The 24,517-nt window shown below is 44.4% G+C and overlaps 1 protein-coding gene across 3 annotated transcripts in view; it reads left to right on the top strand.

Annotated features, from left to right (window-relative positions):
- The window catches only part of LOC138813313 (NACHT, LRR and PYD domains-containing protein 1-like), a 50,003-nt gene extending 26,168 nt beyond the window's left edge, over window positions 1–23,835 (top strand). For 2 of the 3 annotated variants that reach the window (XM_070001707.1, XM_070001705.1), the window contains 10 exons: window positions 3,567–3,737; window positions 4,909–4,998; window positions 7,649–7,740; window positions 8,317–8,416; window positions 9,788–10,011; window positions 15,575–15,837; window positions 16,017–16,142; window positions 19,650–19,791; window positions 21,580–21,624; window positions 21,928–23,835. In XM_070001707.1, coding sequence (XP_069857808.1) covers window positions 3,567–3,737; window positions 4,909–4,998; window positions 7,649–7,740; window positions 8,317–8,416; window positions 9,788–10,011; window positions 15,575–15,837; window positions 16,017–16,142; window positions 19,650–19,791; window positions 21,580–21,624; window positions 21,928–22,217 — 1,543 coding nt within the window. In that variant the 3' untranslated portion in view covers window positions 22,218–23,835. Of the gene's footprint in view, window positions 1–3,566; window positions 3,738–4,908; window positions 4,999–7,648; window positions 7,741–8,316; window positions 8,417–9,787; window positions 10,012–15,574; window positions 15,838–16,016; window positions 16,143–19,243; window positions 19,317–19,649; window positions 19,792–21,579; window positions 21,625–21,927 lie in introns of those variants that run through there. The other variant, XM_070001708.1, reaches the window with a different exon arrangement.
- The last annotated feature ends 682 nt before the right edge of the window (window positions 23,836–24,517 follow it).

Genomic DNA, 24,517 nt, shown 5'->3' with positions numbered 1-24,517 from the left:
TCACCAGTACTCAGCTAACTTAGTAATATGATTACTATTATTATACATATGATTTGTATACATGTAAATTTCACATATGTAAACATTTTTCAGTATTTTTTTCTGAGTTGGCTTGTCTTGCTCTTTATTATCATCACCAGTTCCATAGATTTTATTGGGAGCAAAATAACTTCATTTCTTTTTATAGCTGAATAATGTGTTTGAGAGCCACATTTTTTTTATCTATTCATAAGCTTTTGGACACAAATGTTGATTTTGTAGCTTGCTATTATGAATAGTGCTACAATAAATGTGTGTACAGGTATCTGTGTTGTATTTGATTTTCGTTCTTTAGATAGATAGCCATGAGTGGTACAGTAGGATTATATGATAGTACTCAGTTTTTGAGGAACATCCATACTGATTTTGATATGGTCCAGACTGATTTACATTCTCACCAAAAGTGTTTGAGGGTCTCTATTCTCTGCTTTCACATCAGCATCTGCTGTTGTTTTCTTCATGGTTAATATTCTGGCTAAGTTGATATGGAATCTCACAGGTCAAATTTCACTTCCCTTTTGTCTAAGGTTGTTGGACATTTCCTTATGTACACATTAGCTATTTGTACTTTTTTTGAGACCTGTGTGTTTAGTTCATTAGCCCATTTAGTAACTGGATTATTTGCTTTTTGTGTTTAATATTCCTGACATCTTTACATATTCTGGGTATAGCTTTACAAGTGAAGATGGATATTTTTTAAAAAGACATTGGGTCAGAGATGACAAGAATCCAGGTTGCTTGAGTCCTGATGTCCAAGATGAGGAGCTAGAATTTTACTCAGTGATGTGAGGAAACATTAGAGTGGTGATTTTGTTTGTTTGTTTGTTTATTTATTTATTTATTGCTGGTACTGGGACTTGAACTCAGGACCTGGGCACTGTCACTTAGCTTTTATGCTACCACTTGAGTCACACCTGTACTTCCAGCTTTTTAGTAGTTAATTGGAGATAAGAGAATCTGTAATTCTCAGATCTCAGTCTCCAGAGTAGCTAGGATGATAAGAGATAAGTGTTTTTTTTGTCTATCTCCATAGTAAACAGAACATTTTTAGAGAGCTGACAGAAGGTCTTATCAACCCCTACCTAACCACAGGTATAGCCCATAGTAGGCCCTCCATAGTTCCTTCTAGGTATTTGTTGAACAAACTCAAGATAGTAGCTGTGTCTCCCACATGTTGGCCAGTTAGATCTAATAAGCTGAGATATCTCCTTGCTCTGTGCTCTTTCTTAGCCCAAACCTCTCATTACAGATATGCAGATGCCTTGGTCCTGAGTACTCTATTGGGAATTGAACATATCCAGCTGTAGAGCAGCACACCCAGGCAGGACACCCCACAGAGAATTCATGACCATGTGTCACACAGTGCATACTCAGTCCAGACTCTCAGCCTCCCAGGTGATCCCAGGCAGCACTCCCCAGAGAATTCATAGCCATGAGTCACACAACGCATGCTCAGTCCTTGTCTTATATTAGTCATACTCTACAGTCAATGAACACTGTACCACAACTTTATCACTTAAAATAGATCTTGGAGATGTTCCCACACCAAAACATACTATGAAGTTGCCTTATTCTTTCTAGAGGCAGATAGATGTTTACTACATGGATTCACCATTAGATTTTAATCATTCTGCTATTATGGTATTCGGTTAACATATTTTGCACTCCATTCTTTTTATCCCAGTTCTGAGTCTGGGACTCAAACTCGGTACTTAAGTTTACTGAGCCATGCCTCCAACCCCTACATTTTGCACTCTAAAGAGAACTGCCATTAACCTCCTCCTCCAGGCACCCTGAATCATAGAATAAGATTTGTACCTACATTCTGAGAATTTCTGAATAAAGACTATGCATTGCTAAATATGTTCTCTAGAGAAGTTACACCAGACTAGGTACTTATGGCCCATACCTATAAATCCTAGCTATTCAAGAGGCTGAGATCTGAGCATCACAGTTCAAAGCCAGCCTAGACTGTCTTATCTCCAATTAACTACCAAAAAGCTGGAGGTGGAAATGTGGCTCGAGTGGTAGAACAAAAAAGCCTGAGTTCAAGCCTCAGGAGACCTTCACACACAAAAAGAAATTGTACTATTCAAGGGGACAGTGCATCTTAAGATGAAATGGGCTGGAAAAAAATGTCCTCAATACAGTGTCAGCCTCTGCCTGTGAACTTCTGTAGCTACTCACACTGCAGCATGGGCCAGGGACAAGCAAGGTTCAAGGGAAAGAAGCTCTATCAGGAAGGATCTAGTAGATTTGCTTTCTCTTCCATCCTTGATTCGCCTCCCAAATGAGCCATCTTACAACCTCTTTATAGTTCCTGGCCTATGAACAATTCTCATTCTGCTCTGGATATCATGTCATTAAGGCAGGCCCTCCCCTGTGTCTAGCAGAAGCAAGCTAGGACACCTATTCCTCTACTGCATTGTTCCTGCAGTAGCTCAGCTATGGGATTAGCTCTGCAGATCAAACAGGCAGCTGCCCCTAAGCTGGGACAGCTTACATTTTACATCTCCATGTATACTACACAGCTCAGGATGGGCTGTCATTCCATTGAATCTGTCGTGCTCCCTCAATTTTGGTTCTTGAATAAGGAGCTCTCTGATTTTCTCATATACTAAAGATTCCCTTAACATTCACAATCGTCCTGTGCCCATGGAGTTGGAGTACTTGGCAGGATCCGTTGTGGTTAACAAACTCAGGTAGGTGTACAAATGGGACACCAAGTAAATCATTCCTCCAGTGTGGTGGGGGACAGGATTTCTGTGAGTTCCGCCAGGAATGAGAAAGAGCAGTTTCCTCCTACTGAGGTGCTCCTTGGCTGGCTGCAAGAGAAAATAAAAAGCAGTCACATCACTGCCAATTTGGACAGGTTTTAAGACAGTTTTTTAAGGTTCAAAAACTATTATTCCTTTATTATCCAAGTACCTTTAAAAAAATAATTGTACGTATCACTGCATGAAAAATAGGCTCAGAAAAGCCCCTGTTGGTCCTGGCCTGAGAAATGTCCATTATTTACCTGGGCCCTAGAAAAGGAGGGACAGGACTGACTGACCTCGCTCATGGCTAGACAAAGGCAGAAGAGGGCTTATGGCACTCCATTACCAGATTCACACAGTGGCAGACGAGAAACAGCCATGTTGAAGGCATCCAGTGTCATGGACAATTTACAGAGATGCTCCATCCCCACAGGGCCCTCTGCCACCAGGCCTGGGATCCATCAGACCCATTAGGGGATCCTCAGAGGGAATGGTGGATCCAGCATGAGGGAACTATGGGTCAGCCTGGCCTTTAATAGCACAGGGCTGCTGCTCCCCAGCCACTGGAGGAGGCTTCTGGTTGACGACCCTGCTGGGTAGAAAACTCCTAGTACTGGTATGGGTATTGGGCTGGCCTGGAAAGTCTTTGTCTTCCTTTAATGTCACTCAAGATCCCAAAGAGTCACAGTTACTGGAAAGAGAGAGCAGACTCCTTGCTCCTACATGAGCAGGTCCTTGGGACAATAAGCATGTGCATCTCTCCTGCAGGCTGGTCCACTGTGGCCTCACCCCCACTTGCTGCAAGGACCTGGCCTCTGTGCTCAGCACCAGCTCCAGCCTGAAGAATCTCGACCTGCGTCAGAACAACCTGGGTGACCACGGTGTGAAGCTGCTCTATGAGGGGCTCAGGCATCCTCCCTGTCACCTCAAGTTCCTGTGGTAGGACACTGTGGGTCTCTTCAGGGCAGGAGGCAGGGGAGGGGGTTGAGGTGGGGTGCCACAGAGCCATACAAGGCGGGGGCTGGGGGGCAGGGATAGATCTTCCTACAATCTTATCCCGCTGGACCATGAATCTAATACCACATGACTAGGGCCAACTAATTGAAGCTAGAATCTGGAGGACTCTTCTGCCTGGTCTAGCTTTGCACCCCAGTTCAACAATCACATTCTCTTGAGATAGCCTCTTCCAGTAGCATGTTCTCCTGAGATAGCCGCTGCCAGCAGATCTAGATTCAGGCCCTAGTTCAACAGCAACTTGTCAAACTTTAGATTACTCAGAAGAGACCTGAAATCTTGTGATGCTTTCTGCTTCCTTCCTTCCCAGAGACAAGAGTTCTTGTCCCAGGGACAGGGGAGAGCTCTGAATTCTGAGCCTTCATCCCCCTCCTGGGGTAGAAGAGTTCTGACAGAGAACAATGACAGAGAATGGCCTTTTATAGGCAAACGATCCGTTCATCTCCTGCCTTGTGCTGCCTCACAGCAGCAGAGCAGGAATCATCTGTGGCAGGTCAGAGATTGACAACCCATAGGCCCAGATCAGGCAGTAACTATTACAGAGCCAACAGAAACCTCTGAGCATGTGCCCTGAGAGAAGAGAACCAGGACTCCCCATTCGTAGGCATTCCTTTTCTTGGAAAGGAAATCTCGGGACTCTTTCCTTACACTTTAAACAGCTGTTCTATGGTAGACACTATCAACAGTCACTCACGTTCTCTTCAGGAATGAAGAGCAAACCGCAGACACAGCAGCCCTGTATCAATGAGAGCCCAAGGTTCAAACATTGCCCTCAGCCAGTGACTGATCCCTGTTGGACTATGAAGTCCCAACCCCTCCTCTGAACTCCAAGGGTCCTCCTGGGACCTGGCAAAATCCTCCACTGGGACAGCTTCACAGCCAGAGTCTTCCCTGCCCAGTCCAACTGATTTCCTTTCCTTCATGTTAGCCTTAGCCCAAGAACACTCCCTCCCTCGTCAGCCTCCTCATTCCAGGTCCACCTCAGAGTGACTGGAACAGGTGCCTTCAGTAGGTGGCAGAATCTAGGACCCAAGACCCTGAGGTCCTGAAGGTCCTGTGGCGGATCCAGGAGAACCAGGCTTCCCTGTGCTTGCAGTCTGGACCAGGACTCGCTGAGTGAACTGGTGAAGGGGGAGCTGAGGGCCCTGAAGCAAGAAAGACCTGAATTAATCATCTCCAGCAGATGGTAAGGAGAAGAAATGAAACTCCATCTGGCCCACTCAGTTCCTACAAGGGTGAGCCACTGGCCAAACCAAAGATGAGGCGAGGGTCCTGGGGGTGGTGTAAGGGACAAATATCCAGGAAGAAAACAAGAGACCATAGCACCTACAGTGAGGTAGAAACTAGGGTTATTTAGTGAAAAGATAATCATATGTCCTGCCGGGAAAAAGTGAGTGAGTAACTTAGGCCTCTGGATCCAGTAGATAGTGGCAACTGGAACAAATTCCTTCAAATGAACAGAGAGCTAGGATAATGAAGGCAGTCACTATAAGACACAGAGAGATGTTTGGGTTACAGATCACCATCATGATCATCATGCACATATATCATCATTATGCCCACACAAACACCCTGGGTTCAAGAGGTACCTGAGGGCGGGAGAATCTTCTCCCATGCTGAGGAAATGCACTACACCCCCTTGTCCTCCCTCTGGCCTATTTCTGCTCATGACCATGGAACCCATTGGTCCTCAAGCTCCAGGCTACCATGCCTCACCTAAAATGGAAGTGAATGGGCTTCCAGGCTTGGGAAAGGGAGTCCACCATTCACTGAACATTCTCTGCAGACCCACTGAGCATGCAGCCCACACAGCAAGACACAGCACTGAGGACACAGCACTGAACAAGATCCACACAGCTCACCTGCCAGGAACTCAGCCAAGCAGGGAACAGGGATGAGGTCTCCCAGGATCTATGGTTACACGTGGGGTTAAGGGGAGTCCACTGATGTATCTGACTTCACCTGAAGACGCTGCGCGGAGCTAAGCAGAGTTCCAGGAGAAGGGAAGGGTTATTTGGACAGAGAAAGACTTGACTCCAGGCAGCGGTAGAGACTATGAGGGATCAGAGAACTCAGTTCCTTTGTGGGTTGGAAAGTCCAGTGTGTAGGGCAGTATTATTGGAAGAGTAGTCCATGCCAACCAGCAGTGGCCACCCCATCACTGGGCCCTCCACAAAAACCCATCTCCTCAGACCCCTCACCAACCTACCAAAGCAGGGCTTCTGTGGTGAAACCAAGTAACTTTTTAGTACATTGAGCTTGAGGTACTGGTGGGTATGGAGGGAAACAGGGGCCACAGCAAGATGCTCTGGACTATGTGAAGTACTTTCTGTCTCCTCAGGCAATGGAGAGGCATCACAGGCCTCAACATGGTGTATTGTGCTTGTATTATGAGATCAGCTTATTTTCCAGAAAGTAGAAGGACCAGACTAGAAGTAGAGACACTTTTTAGAGGATCCTGCAGTGGATCAGGTCACAGATGCCAGGTCTGGGATGAAGGTGGAAAATGAGGAGAAGGGTACAGAACAGAAAAGAAAGCTGCTGGGCTGGGAAAGTGGCTCAGTGGTAGAGTGCTTGCCTTGCATGCATGAGGCCCTGGGTTCAATTCCTCAGCACCACATAAGCAAAAAGAAAAAAGCCGGAAGTGGCGCTGTGGCTCAAGTGGTAGAGCGCCAGCCTTGAGCTGAAGAGTTGAGGGAACAGTGCCCAGGCCCAGAGTTCAGGCCCCACCACACACACACACACACACACACACACACACACACACACACACACACACACACACACACACACACACACACACACGTCCCATGCCTATAATTCTAGCTACTCAGGAAGCTAAGATCTGAGGATCGAGGCAGAGCCATCCCAGGCAGGAAAATCAGTGAGATTCTTGTCTCCAGTAAACCACCAGAAAAGCAGTGCTGCTGTGGCTCAAGTGGTAGAGTGCTAGCCTTGAGCTGAAGAGCTGAGGGACAGCGCCCAGGCCCAGAGTTCAGGCCCCACGACCAGACCAAAATAAAAAAAAGAAAGAAAGCTGCTATGGAGGCTGTCCGGGTGATCAGTTCTCAGGAATAGTGATTGTTTTAGTTCATTTTGTGATGCTCTAACAGAATTATAAAATGTAATTATAAATTATGTCTTATAGCTCTAGAATCTGGGACGTACAATGAGAAAGGAGAAAGCTCAATTTCTTTGAGGACCAGGAGGCACAGTATGTTGTCCTACCTCTCTCTAGTTGTTGTAGCTTCTTGGTTTCTTCCTGGCTCTGTGTGTCTCTGTCATCCATGAGCAAAGACAGAAAGGCTAAGGAGCACATGTGAGAGAGCGAGAGGATGCAAACCCAATTTTATACCCAAGTCATTCTGTCCATAATCAATCCACTCTTACAACAATATGCTCAAGCCGGTAGAGCCCTCACTCTCTCTTCACCTCTTAAAGGTCCCATTTGGGACTAATTTTTTTATTCTAACAGTGATGTACAGAGGATTAGTTACATTGTTCAGGTATTAAGCACATTTCTTTTTAACAGTGTCACCCTTTCTCTCATTTTCTCCAGATTTTTCCCTCCCAACCTACCTCCCTCTCCCCCACCCCCAAGTTACAGAGGAACTAAATTTTCAATGCATGAACACTAGGGATACAATCAATTCCCAGCAGTGAGGAAGGAATCAGCATGGCAACCTGTGCTGGTGTGGATGCATGAATGGATGGGAGCCATTCAAAGACACAGGGCCAACAAGAGAGGCTCAGATAAAAACAGACTCATGTGCATTTAACTTTAATGGGGGATGTCCTGTGGACATCTGTGGGAGGATGAGCATCTTTGTGTTTAGGAATCCAAGTGTGATGAGCCCTACTGAAGGCCAAGACAGAGGAGAGATGAGTAAGAGCATCAGCTCACTCAAGTGGCAGAGACAATCTCCAGGTATTTAAAGAAACATAGTGGGTGGGGGTGGCCATGGTGGGAGGGCTTCCATCTATCTCCTTTCCTCTGATGTAAAACAGGGCATGTCCTCTCCTAGACTCTGGAAGGATTTCTGCTTTCCTCTCTAACTCCAATATCTCTGGCATCCATCAGACTCTGCCCCACGCCCTTGACTTGCATTATGGGTTGTGGAGGCCTGGGAATATTTTCCTTATTCAGGGGCTCTTCCATTTTACAGCAAGGTTTCTCTCTTAACCTGTCCATGGAGGACAGGCTGGGAAGAACTGCATTTCTAGATGAGTGGGAGGGGAGGACGGCTGAGACTAGGTTAGGGGCAGTGCAGTAGGTATCCTCAGAAATCAGACAGGTAGCCCAAGAGCAGAGACGGGCTGAAGATATACTCTGAACACACCAAAGTAGGCTTTAGTCTGCAAGGTCCCAACCATGATCCATCTATGGGCTGGATTTTCTCATTTACTCATTTCTTGAGAGCATAGAGCTGCCCCTGTCCTCTTCTTTCAGAAGAAAAAGCAGTGCACATGAAAAAATTCCATGTGGTTTCTCCTATCTCTCTAGATGACCTGAAAATGGAGCATGTAGGGAAGAAATATGACTTCTGGGGCCCCATGGGGCCTGTGGCCATTCAAGCAGTTGAGAAGCAGAAGAGCCTTTACAGGTGAGTGAGGCTCTGCCTGAAGCCTGTATCCATGAGCAAGGGGTTCTACCAACTCAAGCTGCCACCCATCCACTCCCAACACCTGGCCCCACAATCAACACCCACCCACTACCCACCATAAAGCCAGAAGTGTGGTGCTGTGGTCCAAGTGGCTGAGTACCAGACTTGAATGAAAAAGCTGAAGGATAGTACCTTGGTCCTGAATTTAAGCCTTAGTACTAGCAAAAACATGAACACATAAAAACAAAAACCAGGGAGGAGAGAGGGGTCACAGGGGGGTGGGAAATGGGAAGGGATGAGAAGGGGAAACAAAGGAGGAGGCAACAATGCTTGATAAGAAATGTACTCATTACCTTGCCCATGTAATTGTAACCCCTCTATACGGTATTTTCACAATAAAAAAAATAATAATAATTTTAAAAAACTCAGGGACAGCTCTCAGGCCCTGAGCTCAAGGTCCACACCATTACCATGAAAGAAAGAGAAGGAAGAGAGAAAGAAAGAAAGAGAAAAAGACAAAGAAAGAAAGAAAGAACAAAAGAAAGAAAGAAAGAAAGAACAAAAAAAGAAAGAAAAAAAAGTCAGAATTGGTTTTCTTCATGTCCATCTTAGCCTTGATAATCAAATCTGAAACAATTAGAATGAGGTTATTGTCAGCAACTTAACATGATCAGTTTTTTTATCCTGAAATTTATTTTTCTATTATTTGTTTAAGAATAGTTCACCACTGACTTCTAGAAATGCAAAAAATAAAAGGCTACCAAATCAAAAAACAAAACAACAGAACCATCACCTGTCCCTCCCACTACAAACCAAATGAAGATCCTTGAGAAAAACCACTTATTATCTCTCCAAAGCACTATGTTCCACTCCAAGGGTTTATCATTTACATACATGTTTATTCTTACTAATTACATATGCTGTTTGTTTTCTTAATCTAATATTGGTTTATTTCCCCTGTAAAGGACATCTATCAATCCATTTTTAGGAACTTATAAGCATATTCTTTGACCACATGACATTTAAAATAAGAACACTGCCTCTTTCCTTGTCTCTGTAATCATAGTAGAAACAGCCCACAGCTCCCAGGCATGTGTTTATTACCCTGTAGGTTTGCACTTACACTCACAACTCCGTGGGATGGGCATGGCATGTCCCCTAGTTACAGATGAGGAAGCTGAAATTTAAGAGTTAAATGACTTGCTCAAGGGACCACAGTCAGAAATCAAAGGAGCCAGCACTCAAGCCCTAAATCTCTGACTGGAATCAAGTGTGACCATGCACTGCACCCACAGCCCCTGCACTGGGTCTGGTATCAGCAAGTGCTCCTGACTTTGTGTGACTTGGTATCTGTCTCCCTCTTCTTTCCAGGGTTCACTTCCCTGTGGCCGGCTTCTACCACTGTCCCAACATGGGTCTCAGCTTTGTAGTAATCAGGGAAGTGACCATCAGTATTGAATTCTGTTCCTGGGACACGTTCCTAGACAAGACTTCCCTGCAGCACACCTGGATGGTGGCAGGGCCTCTGTTTGACATCACAGCTGAGCAGGGAGCTGTAGCTGCTGTGCACCTCCCTCATTTTTTGGCCCTCCAAGGTAAAGGAGGGAAGGACAGGGAGGAGGGAGGTGGTGACAAGGGGCCTGAATTGGTGATATGGAAAGGCTTCATGGCTTCCTGAGCAAGTGCAGAGGGCTATGGAAGTGAGAATCAAGACTAATATTCTTCTCATTTGCAGCATACAGCTCTCAGCCTTATTATTACTTTTGCCTAGCTTACCTTAATGGGTCCCTAAATAGAAAGTAATCACTTCAATAACAGTATTATCTGGGATTTACTAATGCTGTTTGTATAAACAGCATCACTTAGAAGCGCATTGGAAAACATGTAAAATGCTCAGCTGTGGTATTAAGTAGAAATATCCGAATATAGGACTGTATAAATTAAGGCTGAGTGAACTAACAAAAAATATTTAGTGCCCAAGGTCTGTGAACAGAGGGATGTCATGGATTCAGTTCCAGTACACACACACACACACACACACACACACACACACACATGCACACACACACACACACACACACACACACACACACACACACACACACACACACACACGCCGCATGGGCAGCTATCAAAGTCTCTTTCTTTTCCTGCATGAAAGAGCAGGCTTGAAAAACAAAGGAGGAAGCAACAATGCTTCATAAGAAATGTACTCACTACCTTGCTCATGTAATTATAACCCTTCTGTATGGTATTTTCACAATAAAAAAACTTATTAAAAAAGAAGAAAGATCAGGCTGGCTGTAGGGAAAGGTCCCATGTGAAGAGCAACAGAATGCACCCTAAGTCTCTAGCATGGGTGAACAGGCTGAGGTAAGCAGGCAGGACTCCAAGCCATATTGTTGGCAGCAGGAGCTCCACAAAACAGCTGGCATCAGATGAAGTTCTGCCACTGCCAAAGACCAGGCACCTCCTGTCTACCAGTTTAATGAGACTGTTAAGAAAACTGGATGTGGTTTTTCCATACGAATGATGGACTAGGCACAGGTTTCATTTAATTGATGATAGAGAATGATTTGATGAATAATTGGTGATGCATCTGTGATTGGCATGTGTGTATGTGGTGTGTGTGTGTGTGTGTGTGTGTGTGTGTGTGTGTGTGTGTGTGTGTGTGTGTGTGTGTGTGTGTTGGGGCTTAAACTTGGGGCCTGGGTGCTGTCCCTTTGCATTTTTGCTCAAGGGTAGTATTTAAGCCACAGCTTCACTTCTGGCTTTTCTTTTGATTACTTGGAGATAAGAGTCTCATGAACTTTATTCTCAGAGCTCAGCTTTACTGAGAATTGTGAGCTACACACAGGTACCCAGCTGACTTTTTTTAAAAACTTGTAAATTTCTCTTAGGCTTTTAAAAGTCTTTGAAAAACCCTTGTTAAAAAAAAAAGAGTATCTGAATGTGTTCCAAAAATCACACATTTACCAATCATTTCCATCTACGCATTTCCAGCATTCACCAACTATTTACATATTACATCACTTTTCAGAATATGGATATTACTAATAAATGATGCTCTCCATCTTGCAAGGTATAAACCAATTAAGCTCCAAAATGTTAGCTTATATTGTTATGAGAACATAAAATATATATTATAGATTATTCTAGGTTGAAGCCATTTTGGCTTTGAGAACAAACATTTTCCTAAAACTCCCTTGTCTAGAATTAGATCTGATCCACTGTGGCTGCATACGGTGGGCAATGAATGAAATGACTAAGACAATAACATTGATCTGCACTAGCCAAAGAAAGGCTTGAATGTGTAAGCCTGACAGACAGTAGGACAGGGAATACAAACCATATTGTTGGGTGGAGCTGGAACTCAGGCTGCCAACACCAGGTCGTGCGGGCCCAGATGAGATCAGATGAAACCTAAACACACAGCTATGAGAGGAACCCCCACTCCAACAGCCTACTGGCTGCCAGGCAACACAGGGATAGAGCCACTCCTGATCTCTGGGCCAGTGTCTCTACCACTACAAGCCTTCCTCCTCCCTCTCTTGTAGCATCAGTGTTCCCACCAGGTGCCCTGGTCAGATGCTGAGATGAAAGAACCTGGTTTTTCCTGAATGAGGCAGAAAAGGAATGGATTGGAAGCATCCTCATTAGTCCTAGGGTTAACAACAAGTTTGAGGAAAGTGAGGTCATGAACTAATTATGCTGATGCTAATACCCAAGGATGCAGCCAAGTTCACATCAATAGAAAGATAGAAAGAGCTGGGCACCAGTGACTCATGCCTGTCATCCTAACTACTTAGGAGATTGAGATCTGAAGATTGTGGTTCAAAGCCAGTCCAGGCAGGAAAGTCTGTGAGACTCTTATCTCCAATTAACCACCAGAAAACTGGAAGTGGTGATGTGGTTTAAAGTGATAGAGTGCTAGCAAAAAGAGCACAGGGATAGCACCCAAGCCCTGAGATCAAGCCCCAATAACCCACGGGGGGGGGGGAGAGGGAGGGAGGGATGGGACAGGAGGAGACAGAGAGACAGAGAGACAGAGAGAGACTGAGAGACTTGCTGAAGACACAGACATTGATCTTTTCACTATAGGATGTCAAATGATTCCTGGGTCACTGCCAAAATTTTCTCCATTTGTCTCTTAACCTGAGCTTCCCCACTCTAGACTCAAGGTCTTGTATGGGGTGACCCACTTAGTCAAGCCTGAACTGCACATCTGTTGCCACAGTGGGGAGCAGAAGCTTCCTGAGAGGGGGACAGATCTGACCTTCTGCCCAGACCACACAGTGGGAGAGGCCTGGGTTCTTCCCAATATGAAGGTTTCAATGGTGGCCAAACCCTTGGCCAGTGGAATCTGCCATTCGTCACTCCATTTTCCCAAAGCCCCTTTCTCCTGCTTGTTCTCTACCTACCTGAAATCAAACCTGCCAGCAAGTTTTCGGCTCCACAGCAGCACACTAGTCAAAAGTTCTGTGTCTTTCCAAGTTCTATGGCCAGGTTCTGGTCATGGGTCTCAGTTTGCTCAAGGCTTAAGGTTCCTGTGGGCCTCCCACTCTGGAGACTTGATTGTCCAGGGCTCATAAAACCCCACTCCTGCATGGCCTCTATCCTATGCTGATGCCTTGTCTATTTGGGCTACTAAATTACAATATGCTGACCGGATAGTATATGAAGAACACTATTTTCTCATACTTCTAGAAGCTAGGAGGTCCCAGATGAAGGTGCCTAGAGATTGTTTAGTAAGAATCTCCTTTCTCACATTCAGTGCAACTCTATAGGTCTCTTCTTTCTTTCCTTCTGCCTTTTTTTACGCCTTTTTATCATTTTTTTATTTTTTCTTTTTTTTAACTTATTTTTATTGTGAAAATACTGTACAGAGAGGTTACAATTACATGGGCAAGATAATGAGTACATTTCTTATCAAGCATTGTAGACTCCTCCTTTGTTTCCCCTTCCCATCCCTTCCCTCCACCCCTCACCCAACCTCTCCGCTTCCCCCCCCCCACCAAAGTTGTAAAGTTCATTTTTGACATAACGACTTGTACATTTCATTGTTGCAATGGATCCACCTGTATCCCAATTTAAACGATTTGTTTTTCCCCTTCCCCTCCACAAATTATACCGACATCAAATACAGTGAAAGCAGGGGTTATACTGTGGGGGAGGGACATACAAAGCAACAAAGAAATAATCTTATAAATGTTATAAACAATCGCATGAAAGGAAAAAAAACATTTGAATACATATCTTAGGGTTCATTTCCCTAACATCAACTTATCTGATCTTTTCTGCTTGTCTCAGACATATACTAGATATTGCAAATAAGGGAAACCATGGGACCTATGTTTCTTTGGGCCTGGCTTACTTCACTTAATATAATTTTTTCCAAGCCTTTCCAATTCCTAACAAATAGGGCAATGTCATTCTTTCTGATGGAGGCATAGAATTCCATTGTGTATATATACCACATTTTCTTGATCCATTCATCTACTGAGGGGCATCTGGGTTGGTTCCATATCTTAGCTATAGTAAGTAGTGCTGCAATAAACATAATCGTGCTGGTAGCTTTAGTGTGGCCTTGTTTGTGATCCTTTGGGTAAATGCCCAAAAGTGGGATTGCTGGGTCATAGGGGAGCTTTATGTGGAGTCTTTTGAGGAACCTCCATACTACTTTCCAAAGTGGTTGAACAAGTTTACACTCCCACCAACAATGCAGTAGGGTTCCCTTCTGTCCACATCCCCTCCAGCATCTGTTGTTTTCAGAGTTCTTGATTTTAGCCATTCTAACTGGAGTGAGGTGGTATCTCAATGTTGTTTTGATTTGCATTTCTTTTATGGCTAGCGAGGTTGAGTATTTCTTCATGTGTCTATTGGCCACCAGCTTTTCCTTCTTCTTTCTGCATCTTTCATTCGTAAGAGCACTCATCCCTTTCATGAGGATTCTACCTCCCATACTGCCGCGGACCGGGTTCTGTCGGGGCGACGGAGGACACCTAAGGGAGGAACCTGGAATAGGTGGGGAGATGGCAAACAGACAACTCACACACAAGAGGAGTGAATGCTGAGTGCTGAGTGCTGAGTGCTGAGTGCTGAGTGCGATTTAATGCAGAGGATAGCAAACTTTTATAACAGAAGTCTCATGAGAAAGGGCAAAAGGTTACACAATCTTGCTGCATGGCTTCATTCTTGGGTGGTCACCAGCTGGGCACCTGATAGGCATTTGTCTCCGGCTTATCTCTAAGGAATACAATGGGTTTGGGTTTCGATGTTTGTCACCAATTAACCATTACCTATTTTTATAGAGGCCTTAACTTTCCCATAAGATCTTTCCTGTCTCTTCTTTAATAGTAAACTTTAAGGAGACCTAGCAATTCTCTTAGTAAATAGCAGGAAATTCTCTCTCCTAAATAATTATCTCAGCAATTGCCATACATTCTTTCTGTTTTAGCTGAGCCTAATGCTTCTTGTAAGTCCCTTACAAACAATTCCTTCTGCTGAAGTGACTTTGTGAAACCCCCAATACTTTTATATTTACTTATAACTTATCTCCTAGCCTCCATAAGAGGGGTTTCAGGTTAGCACTTAACTCTGGTGAGTCCGTCATATTTTTTAAGACACTCATCAGATATTGGAGTCGTCAACACTCTTAAGAAAGAGCTTTGAATAAGGGGACATTGACAATGAGCAAGTACAAAAAGCAGTAGAAGCAGTAAAAGATTAACAGGCACTCTTATGAGGGAAGAAAGACAGAAACACATCTTTTCCCAGGGGTTTGCCAGCCTTTTTCCAGGAGTAGGCCTCTTAGAAGCCCTATTCTCCGAGGTAGACTTCGGTGAAGTCCCAAAACTTGGAGATAGGTCTCTGAAGCCCCTATCATGGTCTGATAGATGGTTTCCCATGCTAAGCAGACTCCACTGGAGTCAGCGTGGCACCACACCCCAGTAAGTCCCAGAAAACTTCACCTCCTAACAGCAGCACCAAGGGTTTACCATTTCAACACGAATTTAGTAAGGACATGACCATTCGGAACCAAGCACTGCTTCTCTCCAGGAAGGTCTCTGAGCCTAACCCTGGGGTCCTACTGCTCCAAACGAACCTGAGTCAGAAGGGGCACAGAAACCATACTTCTCAAATGCATTCTTTTGACAGATGAACATGTGGACATCTCCTGGTTCCATGTGGCCCACTTTAAAGAGGAGGGGATGCTGCTGGAGAAGCCAGCCAGGGTGGAGTCGCATTGTGCAGTCCTAGAGAACCCCAGCTTCTCTCCAGTGGGACTTCTGCTAAGGATTATCCCCAAGGCCCGGCGCCTCATCCGCATCACCTCCACAACCTTGCTCTATTATCGTTGCCAACCTGAGGACCTCACCTTCCACCTCTACCTGATCCCCAATGACTGCACCATTCAGAAGGTGACACTGACAACTTGAAAGCTTGGGCAGGAAGGGCTCACAGAGAGACCAGGAGGGGTATCTTCAATGGGAATAAAAATGGGCTTCTTGTAATTAGGAGCTCTGATGTGAGTGAGTAATCCACAGGAGATTCTGTGGGGCAGGAATCTCCTGACATCATTGTTCCTTATGCTCCTTAGGCCATAGATGGTAAAGAAGAAAAGTTCCAGTTTGTGCACATACACAAGCCCCCGCCACTGGATCCCCTTTACCTGAGCTCTCGCTATATTGTGTCTGGTTCTGAGTCGCTGGAAATCATCCCCCAGGTGAGCAGTGAGAGGTCTACACCTTGCCAGGATTGTAGGCATGCCTGGGCAAACATTGGGGGTAGGACCCAGGGCCTCCCAGGAACTGGGTCAAAGTGAGGGGCAATTGAAATAAGCATGTATACTTCAAAGATTGGAGAAAAGGGTGCTGGGTGCAGAAGGATCACATTCAAGAATAAGAGAACAGGTAGGATCACCTCCAGCTTCTCTGGAGGCTGGGATAAAAGGATAGCTGTTTGAAGCCAACCCAACTCAGAAAGTCTGAGAGACTCTGATCACCAAGGAAGCAGCATAAAAAATGGGAAGTAGAACTGTCACTCGAAGTGGTGGAGCACTAGCCTTGAGCAAAAAAAGCCAAGCAAGGGACAACACTCAGGCTCTGAGCTCAAGTCCCAATATCAGGATAAAAGAAAACTTAAAAATGAGAGAACAGATGTGTTTGTCTTGAGGACACTGGAAAGTTTGGGGGCTACAAGGTGTCAATGAACCAAGCCCACACCTGTACTAGGCCACACTATGTTTAGTACTCCTTAGTAGAGGGAAACATAGCAGAAGGACCTCTCAGGCCTCTTGGCAGAGGGTGTTAGAAACTACTGCAGGATTTAGACCTTGGCTGGGGAATGTAGAAGAAGCTCTGATGAGACCGTTGTGCTCTAGATTGAGGTTTCTCAGAAAGTAAACGGAACATCTTAGCAAATCCTGCACACTGAAGCAGTAAGCTGTGCTTGTTAAAGACATGGCCTCCCATGAGCCTGTGGTGGAGAGGGGGAGGGGATGGACATTTTCTAGGTTGCTGGTGACCTGTCTGTCATAGATGTTCTGTGTACAGCAGGTCTGGCTGGTCTTCTCCCTCACCTGCATCCAGACACACTTGGCACTGAGGTCAAGCTGTGAAACTCAGATTAATGCCTGGACATGAGAGAGTACATTTTGTTCTTTTTCAGTATCTCTCCCGACATGTACTTGCTTTGCACAAAGACAGATGGGGGTTGGGCTGCTGAGTTTTTGCTTATAATATCCAGATTTTCAACATTGCTCGGGTTTACTGGTTAGGAAGAGCAGCATCACTAGATGGTCATCTGTGTATGAACCGGGGTGGGGGTGGGGGGATGGGGCACATGGCTGTGAGGATTCTGACACACCTGACATGACAGTGGTTCAGGAAGGACATATCCCACAATGTTAACATAGGCAATGGCCACCCAAAAGGACTAGTAGTCTTGTAATAGATCTCAAAACTAGGGGTCTAGTTAATGAAATTGATCAATAAAATCATTTCCAAGAATCTCTCTAGGTCTATTGAAGAAACTCAAGTAGCCTGATTTTTGCTCACTCCAGCCATAAATTATTCCACTTACAACAAGGATAAGTACAAGAAATACTCATGCTAATGAAACTTCCCCTGTAACTAGCTGTTAGATATTTTAATTCCAAAGAAGACAGCTCCAACAGCTAGTTGTCATCATGGAGCCGTGAAGCTCTGATGAAATACACCAGAGAGTTTTATGTTTTCTTTAATGCTAGAAGGAAAGCATAGGTAACCACAGATAGCAGGAGGAAGATCAAAAGAGATCATAGCAGTGTCGTAGAAGACTTTGAAGTGAAATACTCGACCAAGATGAAAAGTAGAATAAAAGGGTGAGAAATGGTGTTAAACAACCAGAAAAAATAAACCTTGCTATAACATCTCAGGCAGAAGCCATCCATTCTTGAGGGCTGATGCCTCTAAGGGATTTCTGATGATCCAATTTATTTTCCTCAGATAGAACATATCAAATCTACATCTAGTAGTTAGGAGCAAGTCATGTTTGCCTTTTTAGTTGGGACACATCTATCCACAGGTGACTATCTGGGATTTGCCCTGCGGTGTCAGTTGATAACAAGGAATGAGAGAAGGGCCCAATTCAGTCACTCCACAGACATTAGTCCAGTGCTAATGGCGGGTTTCAGTGAAGAGAGAGCCATGGACCTGGCATAGGGGTAGATCCCTTCCTTTGGGAAATTAGCATCATACCAGGTGGAATCTGCAGACAAATAAACACTAACAAAACATAGTAATGCTAAGTGCCCTGAGGTGACATAGTACTGTGACTGACATAGGCTGATTTGTCAGAGGTGTCTGAGAAGATGCCACTTGGGTTGAGGCCTAAATCACAGGAATGGGTTTGAGCATAAGGAAATTTGTAGTGGAATGTTCCAGAGAAAAGGAATGTGCTCTGAGGCAGAGATGAGAGCAAGTTTGATAACTCTAGGTGACAAAGGAGGCCAGCATGACAGCTTAGCACAAGGAGCAAAAAGTGGAGTCAGACCAGTGACAGAGTTTCTCCAGACTCATTGTTCCAGTTGGATTTGATGCAGAATTTGCATTTTGCTCTAATTCCAACGATATGTGCTTAGAGAGTCTTTTTTAAAATTTTTTGTGCCAGTATTGGACTTGAACTCAAAGCCTCATGCTCTCACTTGGCCTTTTCACTCAAGGCTGGCATTCTACCACTAGGGCCAGACCTCCATTTCTGGCTTTTTGGTAGTTAATTGGAAATGAGAGTCTCATGGATTTTTCTGCCCAGGCTGGTTTCAAATTGTTCCTCAAATCTCAACCTCCTGAGTAACTAGAATTACAGGCATAAGCCAGGTCCTTGGAGGATCTTAAACATGGTAATACAGCAGCTGATTTTCTCTCATAAAGATGTCTCTGGCTACAACAAAAGATAGTAGAGTAACAAGACAAATGGCTGTTCCAAGACCACAGGGGAGAGTTCAAGGTGACTTGACCAGGGGAGGTACAGTGGAGATGGAGGACTGTTGATGGACTCTGAACAACAAGCAATTGCCAGACAACACACGCAATTACCAAAAGCAAAGGACTATAGTTCTCTGTAACAGCTCTACAAAGCTATCATGAAAGTATGAGCAATAGGACTTGGTGGATTGGCCATTATCAGGAGAGAAAAGAAGGAAGGAGTTAAAGATAATGCCAAGATTTGGAACCTGCGTGTTCATGAGATGGTACTGGGATTGACCGAGTTTGAAGAAAGTGAAGAATTGGGATTCTGAAAAATCCCAGCTCTTCTCTGAGATCTTCTTTTGTCACTTTGGTTCAGGAATCAGGCAGAGAGGAGAATGTTTGGGAATCAAGATTCCTGCCTTGGATTTGATTTGGGAAAAGTAATGAACGTAAGTTTTCTGTTGACTAGGAATGTGTAGAGGTTAGAACGCTTTAGTAATGAAGGTTACTATGAAGGTGAAGAACCAAGGGTTCTTCAAGATGTGGGAAATGAAGAAGAATCATTTGAAGATGAAGGGGGAAAGATCTGGTCTAGGGTGTTTGAGTACCGTTAATAGGATGGGCCCCAACTCTTCAGTGGGAGATCCAGCTATGTATGTCAGGACATGTAGTCTGGAGGTGGTGCCTGAATTCAGCACAGGAGATATCCAGGGTCCCTGTAGGGCCAAGAAGGGGCTTGGATGAACAGTGGATTTTCTTCTGGCAACCCTTTCTCTGCTCAGGAACTGAAATTCTGCTACCGGAGCCCTGAAGAATCTCAACTCTTCTCTGAGATCTCTGTTGCCCACTTGGGTCCTGGGATCAGGCTACAAATAAGTGACAAGAAAGATGGAGCTGTCCTATGGGAGGCCAAGGTGAAGCCAGGTAAGACAAGACAAGACCAGAAAGCACGGAAGCGGGAGAAATAAAGTCAGTGAATGGGAGGTACCAGGATGCTGTGTGCATGATTACAATTCATTGATGAGAAGAAATACCTCAGAGAATCTGTATGATTGTCTTGAGTTATAAAACAACTGATAGAATCAGAGTTTAAACTCAAATCAATCTGGCTCTAAGCTCCCTTTTCCTTCCCTTGTAGCCTGGTGTCTCCGCATTGGCCTTGAATGAACAGATTCATAAGATCTTTGGCACAATTTCTCACATGGGCTAGGCTGTGCAATGAAAAAGGAGGTACTGAATGGTTCAGTGGTTTATGGGCTAAACTACTTTACCAATATCAGATTCTCACTCCTGGATCAGACAGGGATTTCAAGGATAAAAGGAAATCCCATAATGAATTTTCAGAAGCAAAGAAATCTAATCTTTTAGTTTACCCACAACACTAGATTTCCTACTCAGTGCTTCTCTGGACAACCAGCCCCTGCCCCCAGTCAAACAGTGGTAGCCCTCCTGAGCTGCTGCAGCAAGCTTATCCTTCACTGTGTGGTAAGAGGAAGATAGGCTAGTTGTAGTCTTGGCTTGTAGCCACAGGTAGGTGGGTAAATAACCAGCCAGATTCATCCAACCTGGGTTTGAACCCACCACATCATGTTGGGAAAATTACTAAACCTCAATGAATATAGGATTCTTTGTCTATAAAATAAGTATGATAGGGTTGTTGAAAATGTTAAATAAAATGTTGTTGATGCATACCATAGGCAATGACCCTTCATAAACACTAGCACATTAACAATTACTAGCAATATTGTTCTTGTTCCTTGTGTTAAGCCAACTTCTTCCTTCTCTGTCTTCATTCTGTCCCTCAGGGCTCCCCCAAGTCTATTTCCTTCCTCTTTGGAAAGACTACAGATACCCAAAACTGGAATCATGACCCTTCATATGCAGTCCCATAAGCATCTGAGTCATCTGCAGTTTATCCTATTTTTACTTTGAAATTCTAGGCCACTCAGTCACTAGATGCTCTAGCCTGTGGATGAATTGAAATTGGATAGTATTGTCTAATGAAGAAGAATTTGAAGAACAGCCCATCCCTCTGCCTTAATGAAACCAAGGCTCCCAGCACCACATAGGAAGGAGACCTTGTGTCTACTTCCCCTGCACTGTTAGATGACACTAAACACATTTTCAGGCTTTTGTCTACATGAGGAGCAGTGACCACTATGCATATCCATTTGCTTTTTTGTGCATGTTGTGATAAAATTGATTGATATAAAAAATTGATTGATATTTCCCAATATGCTAAGCTACATTTGAGCTTGATTTTGTCATCAAAGTCAATATATGTATATGTGGTGTGAGTATAGAAGGACAAGGAAGGACAAGGAAATAGATTTCTATTCAGAAAAGGATTTCAAATAGCTAAGGATATCTGCCAAGAGACTTTAGTAATTTTCCACCAGAGATCCAGCTCAGGCTTTGACAAGATAAAACCCAAAATAAGATATTATAGGACCATTTTCTCATTGCCCATTAGATTTATCCTTTGTCTTTACTAGCCTACAAGCACAGCTTCAGTCCCTCAGTTTTCACAAGTGCATAAAGAAGAAACCCTCAGAATTTTGTCTTAGGCCCCCCAGTCCTTAATCCAGATTCGATCGCAAGTTGTCTGTAATTTTTTCTCCAAATCTAAGAATCTCAACAAGGTGGAAGTTTTGTGCTGTGTTGTGTGTAACTAGCTGTTATGAATTTGTCTTCATCTCTCTTTCCCTCCAGGAGACATCAGAGGTGCAGCCAATGTGGTCACACCACCTCCAGCAGGTCAGTAACAGTTCTCCAAGACAGTGAAAGTCTTGGTTGCACTGTCTGCTCATTGTTGGGAGCTCATCTTAAGGTCCTAGCATGCCACCACTCACAGTCTCAGTGCCCTGTCCTAAGCCCTACCTCCTGCTTGGGAAAAATTCCAGGGTGTTTGCTGCTATAAGTCAGGACAGTAGTGGTTTTCTGATGTGCAACTACTTCCAGGAGAAGATTGCCATAGATACAAATGAGATGAATTAAAAAGTTAGATGTAGGAACCACAGACAGAGGTTATTGTACTAGTCTTTCTTTGCTCATTCCCAGACTTACCTTCACCTCGAGATGCTCTGGCCTTGCCACATTTTGTGGACAGGCATCGGGAGCAGCTGGTGGCCCGAGTGACATCTGTGGATCCTGTCTTGGACCTGCTGCATGGACACATGCTGAGTGAGGAGCAGTATGAGCAGGTGCGGGCTCAGGCCACCAGGCCAGACCAGATGCGGAAGCTGTTCAGCTTCAGCCGGTCCTGGGACTGGATCTGCAAAGATCAACTGTACCAAGCCCTGAATGAGACCCATCCTCACCTGATCAGGGAACTCTTGGAGAAGAGTTGAGACCCAGAGAGATTCTGAAAGCTCAAATGTCAGCACTCATATTTGAGTCTAGGTTCTGTCTGATCTCACTTGAGCCCTCAGATTCCCCATCCATAGACAGGTTGCTGCCTTGCAGCTCTAGAGTTATGAATGAACCTCTGCTGGTTGTTGCATGCCCAGGACCAGAGCTGCTGCATGAACAGCCTCCCTGGCTCTCACAGACCAAGGAGACAATAACAGGTACAGGTGAGACAACAGCATCTCAAAGATGTCTAGGAGATGGCAAGATTCCTGCCTTGTAGAGCCAAGACTCATGTTCCTAGGTGCTAAGCTGGAGCCCTCTCTGTCCCATGCAAATGAAAACAGGCATTGCAGGTGTTTGAGAATAAAGACATAGCTATGGGCATATGTGCTTGGGGAGTGTGAAAGGCTTATAAATAGAAAATAAAGGGTTTATCTTGGCTATTTTTTTTATCCAAACCAATATCAGAAGAAGCTGCCCCAGAAGTGGAGGCAGGGAATCCTCACAAGAGATTGCAGTGTGGAGCTGGTTGAGATTCCAAGGATCTAGCCAAAGCATCCATTAGGGAAAATTCCTCACAGAAGGAAGGCATCAGTATCCTCAGGATAGACAGAGAGAAAGGAGAGTCTACCCAGGTTTGTGCACAAGTGGGGACTGCTTTTATGAGCTTTAAGTGAGGGCTGTGGGAATTGGCTCAGGGGCAAAAACACTTCCTACAACCTTATCTCCATGTTTGTTCTTTGAGTGTTTAAACCTAAAATAGTTAGTCAGTGCCTAGAACTCATGAAGGGAACTTCTTGGATTCCAGTGAAAGGAAAAATGTGAAGCTGCAGTTTGCTGATGCACAGAGCATCTGGCTCTCTGTGTTTCTCAATCAGAACAAGGAAAGAAGTAGGGGATGTGAGCCTTTCCTGCTATCCATGCTGGACTTGGCTTTTTTGTTGGCTCAGTTGTGTATTTGGGATTTGGAATCGATTCTTGGAGTCAGAAGAGAGGTGGAGAAGAAGGCTGCTTGGAGATGGTATCTTAGTCTTAGTTGAGAGTTCTCCTCCTTTGGAAAGTGGTTCCATGTCCTCCATTAGGCTTAGGTAGCAGGGCCCCATGCTGTTTTATCATCCTATGTCACTCTTGCCGGATCGCAGGACTCAACATGTAACATTAGCCCTGCTGATTCACTGCTTGTCTCCCCCACACTAAACGGGGCTTTTTAAGAAAAGGAGCCATGAATGTCCTGCTATCACTTCCTTCTTTGTTCCTCCAACAGCACATGTCACATGGTGGGTGTGAACTGAAGTTTTGTTAATAGGAGAATGATGCCAGGTGCTGGTGGCTCATACCTGTAATCCTAGCTACTCAGAAGGCTAAGGCCTGAGGATTGCAACTCAAAGCCAGCCCTGACAGGAGAAAGTCTGGGAGAGTCCTATCTCCAATAAACTACCAAAAAGCCAGAAGTGGAGCTCTGGATCAAGTGATAGAGTACTAGCCTTCAACAAAAAAAAATGCTTAGGAATAGCACCCGGGTCCTATGTTTAAGCCCCATGATCATACACACACACACACACACACACACACACACACACACACACACACACACACACACACACACACACACACACACACACACACACACACACAGCCATTTAAAATGTTTTTTGGGGTAGAAAGTGAAAAATTGTGATAAAAGTGAACAATATAATCAAGTATAGTATATGCATATGTGTAAATGCCACTGTGTTCTGTATGCTAGTGACTCCCACCTGTAATCCCACACACTCAGAAGGCTGAGATCTGAGGATTACAGTTCAAAGCTAACCCTGGCAGGAATGTCCGTGAGACTCTTATTTCCAATTAAAAACTAGAAAAGCTAGAAGTGAAGTTGTGATTCAAATGATAGAATGTTAGCCTAGAACAAAAAAGCTCAGGGTCAGTGTCCAGGCCCTGAGTTCAATCCTCAGTACCAGCACAAAAGGAAAAGAAAGAAAGAAAAGGAAATGCAATTGTGAAATTGCTTTTAAAAGTAATATATGGCAACAATATTTTTCAAAACACACATTAATGAATAACGTGATGGGAGCAGTAACAACTTTCTCATTGGTCCTCAAGAAGCATTGAGTGCTAGCATATAGTAGGAAACCAACACTGCTGAACTTGCTTAAAACATTATTGGGCCTAGAATGAGCACATCTTTCACATGAGACAAACCTTTAGAAAAATGTCTCCTTCTATGAAAGAAATGCTTGCAAAGGAAAAATCAGACATGTATGTTCCAAAGACCCAGATCTAGTAGGAACTGACCAAG

The sequence above is a fragment of the Dipodomys merriami genome, unplaced genomic scaffold, assembly GCF_024711535.1.
Source record: "Dipodomys merriami isolate MVZ:Mamm:240054 unplaced genomic scaffold, mDipMer1.0.p SCAF_59, whole genome shotgun sequence".
Classification (NCBI taxonomy): Eukaryota; Metazoa; Chordata; class Mammalia; order Rodentia; family Heteromyidae; genus Dipodomys; species Dipodomys merriami.
This window is presented reverse-complemented; position numbering and strand designations above follow the sequence as displayed.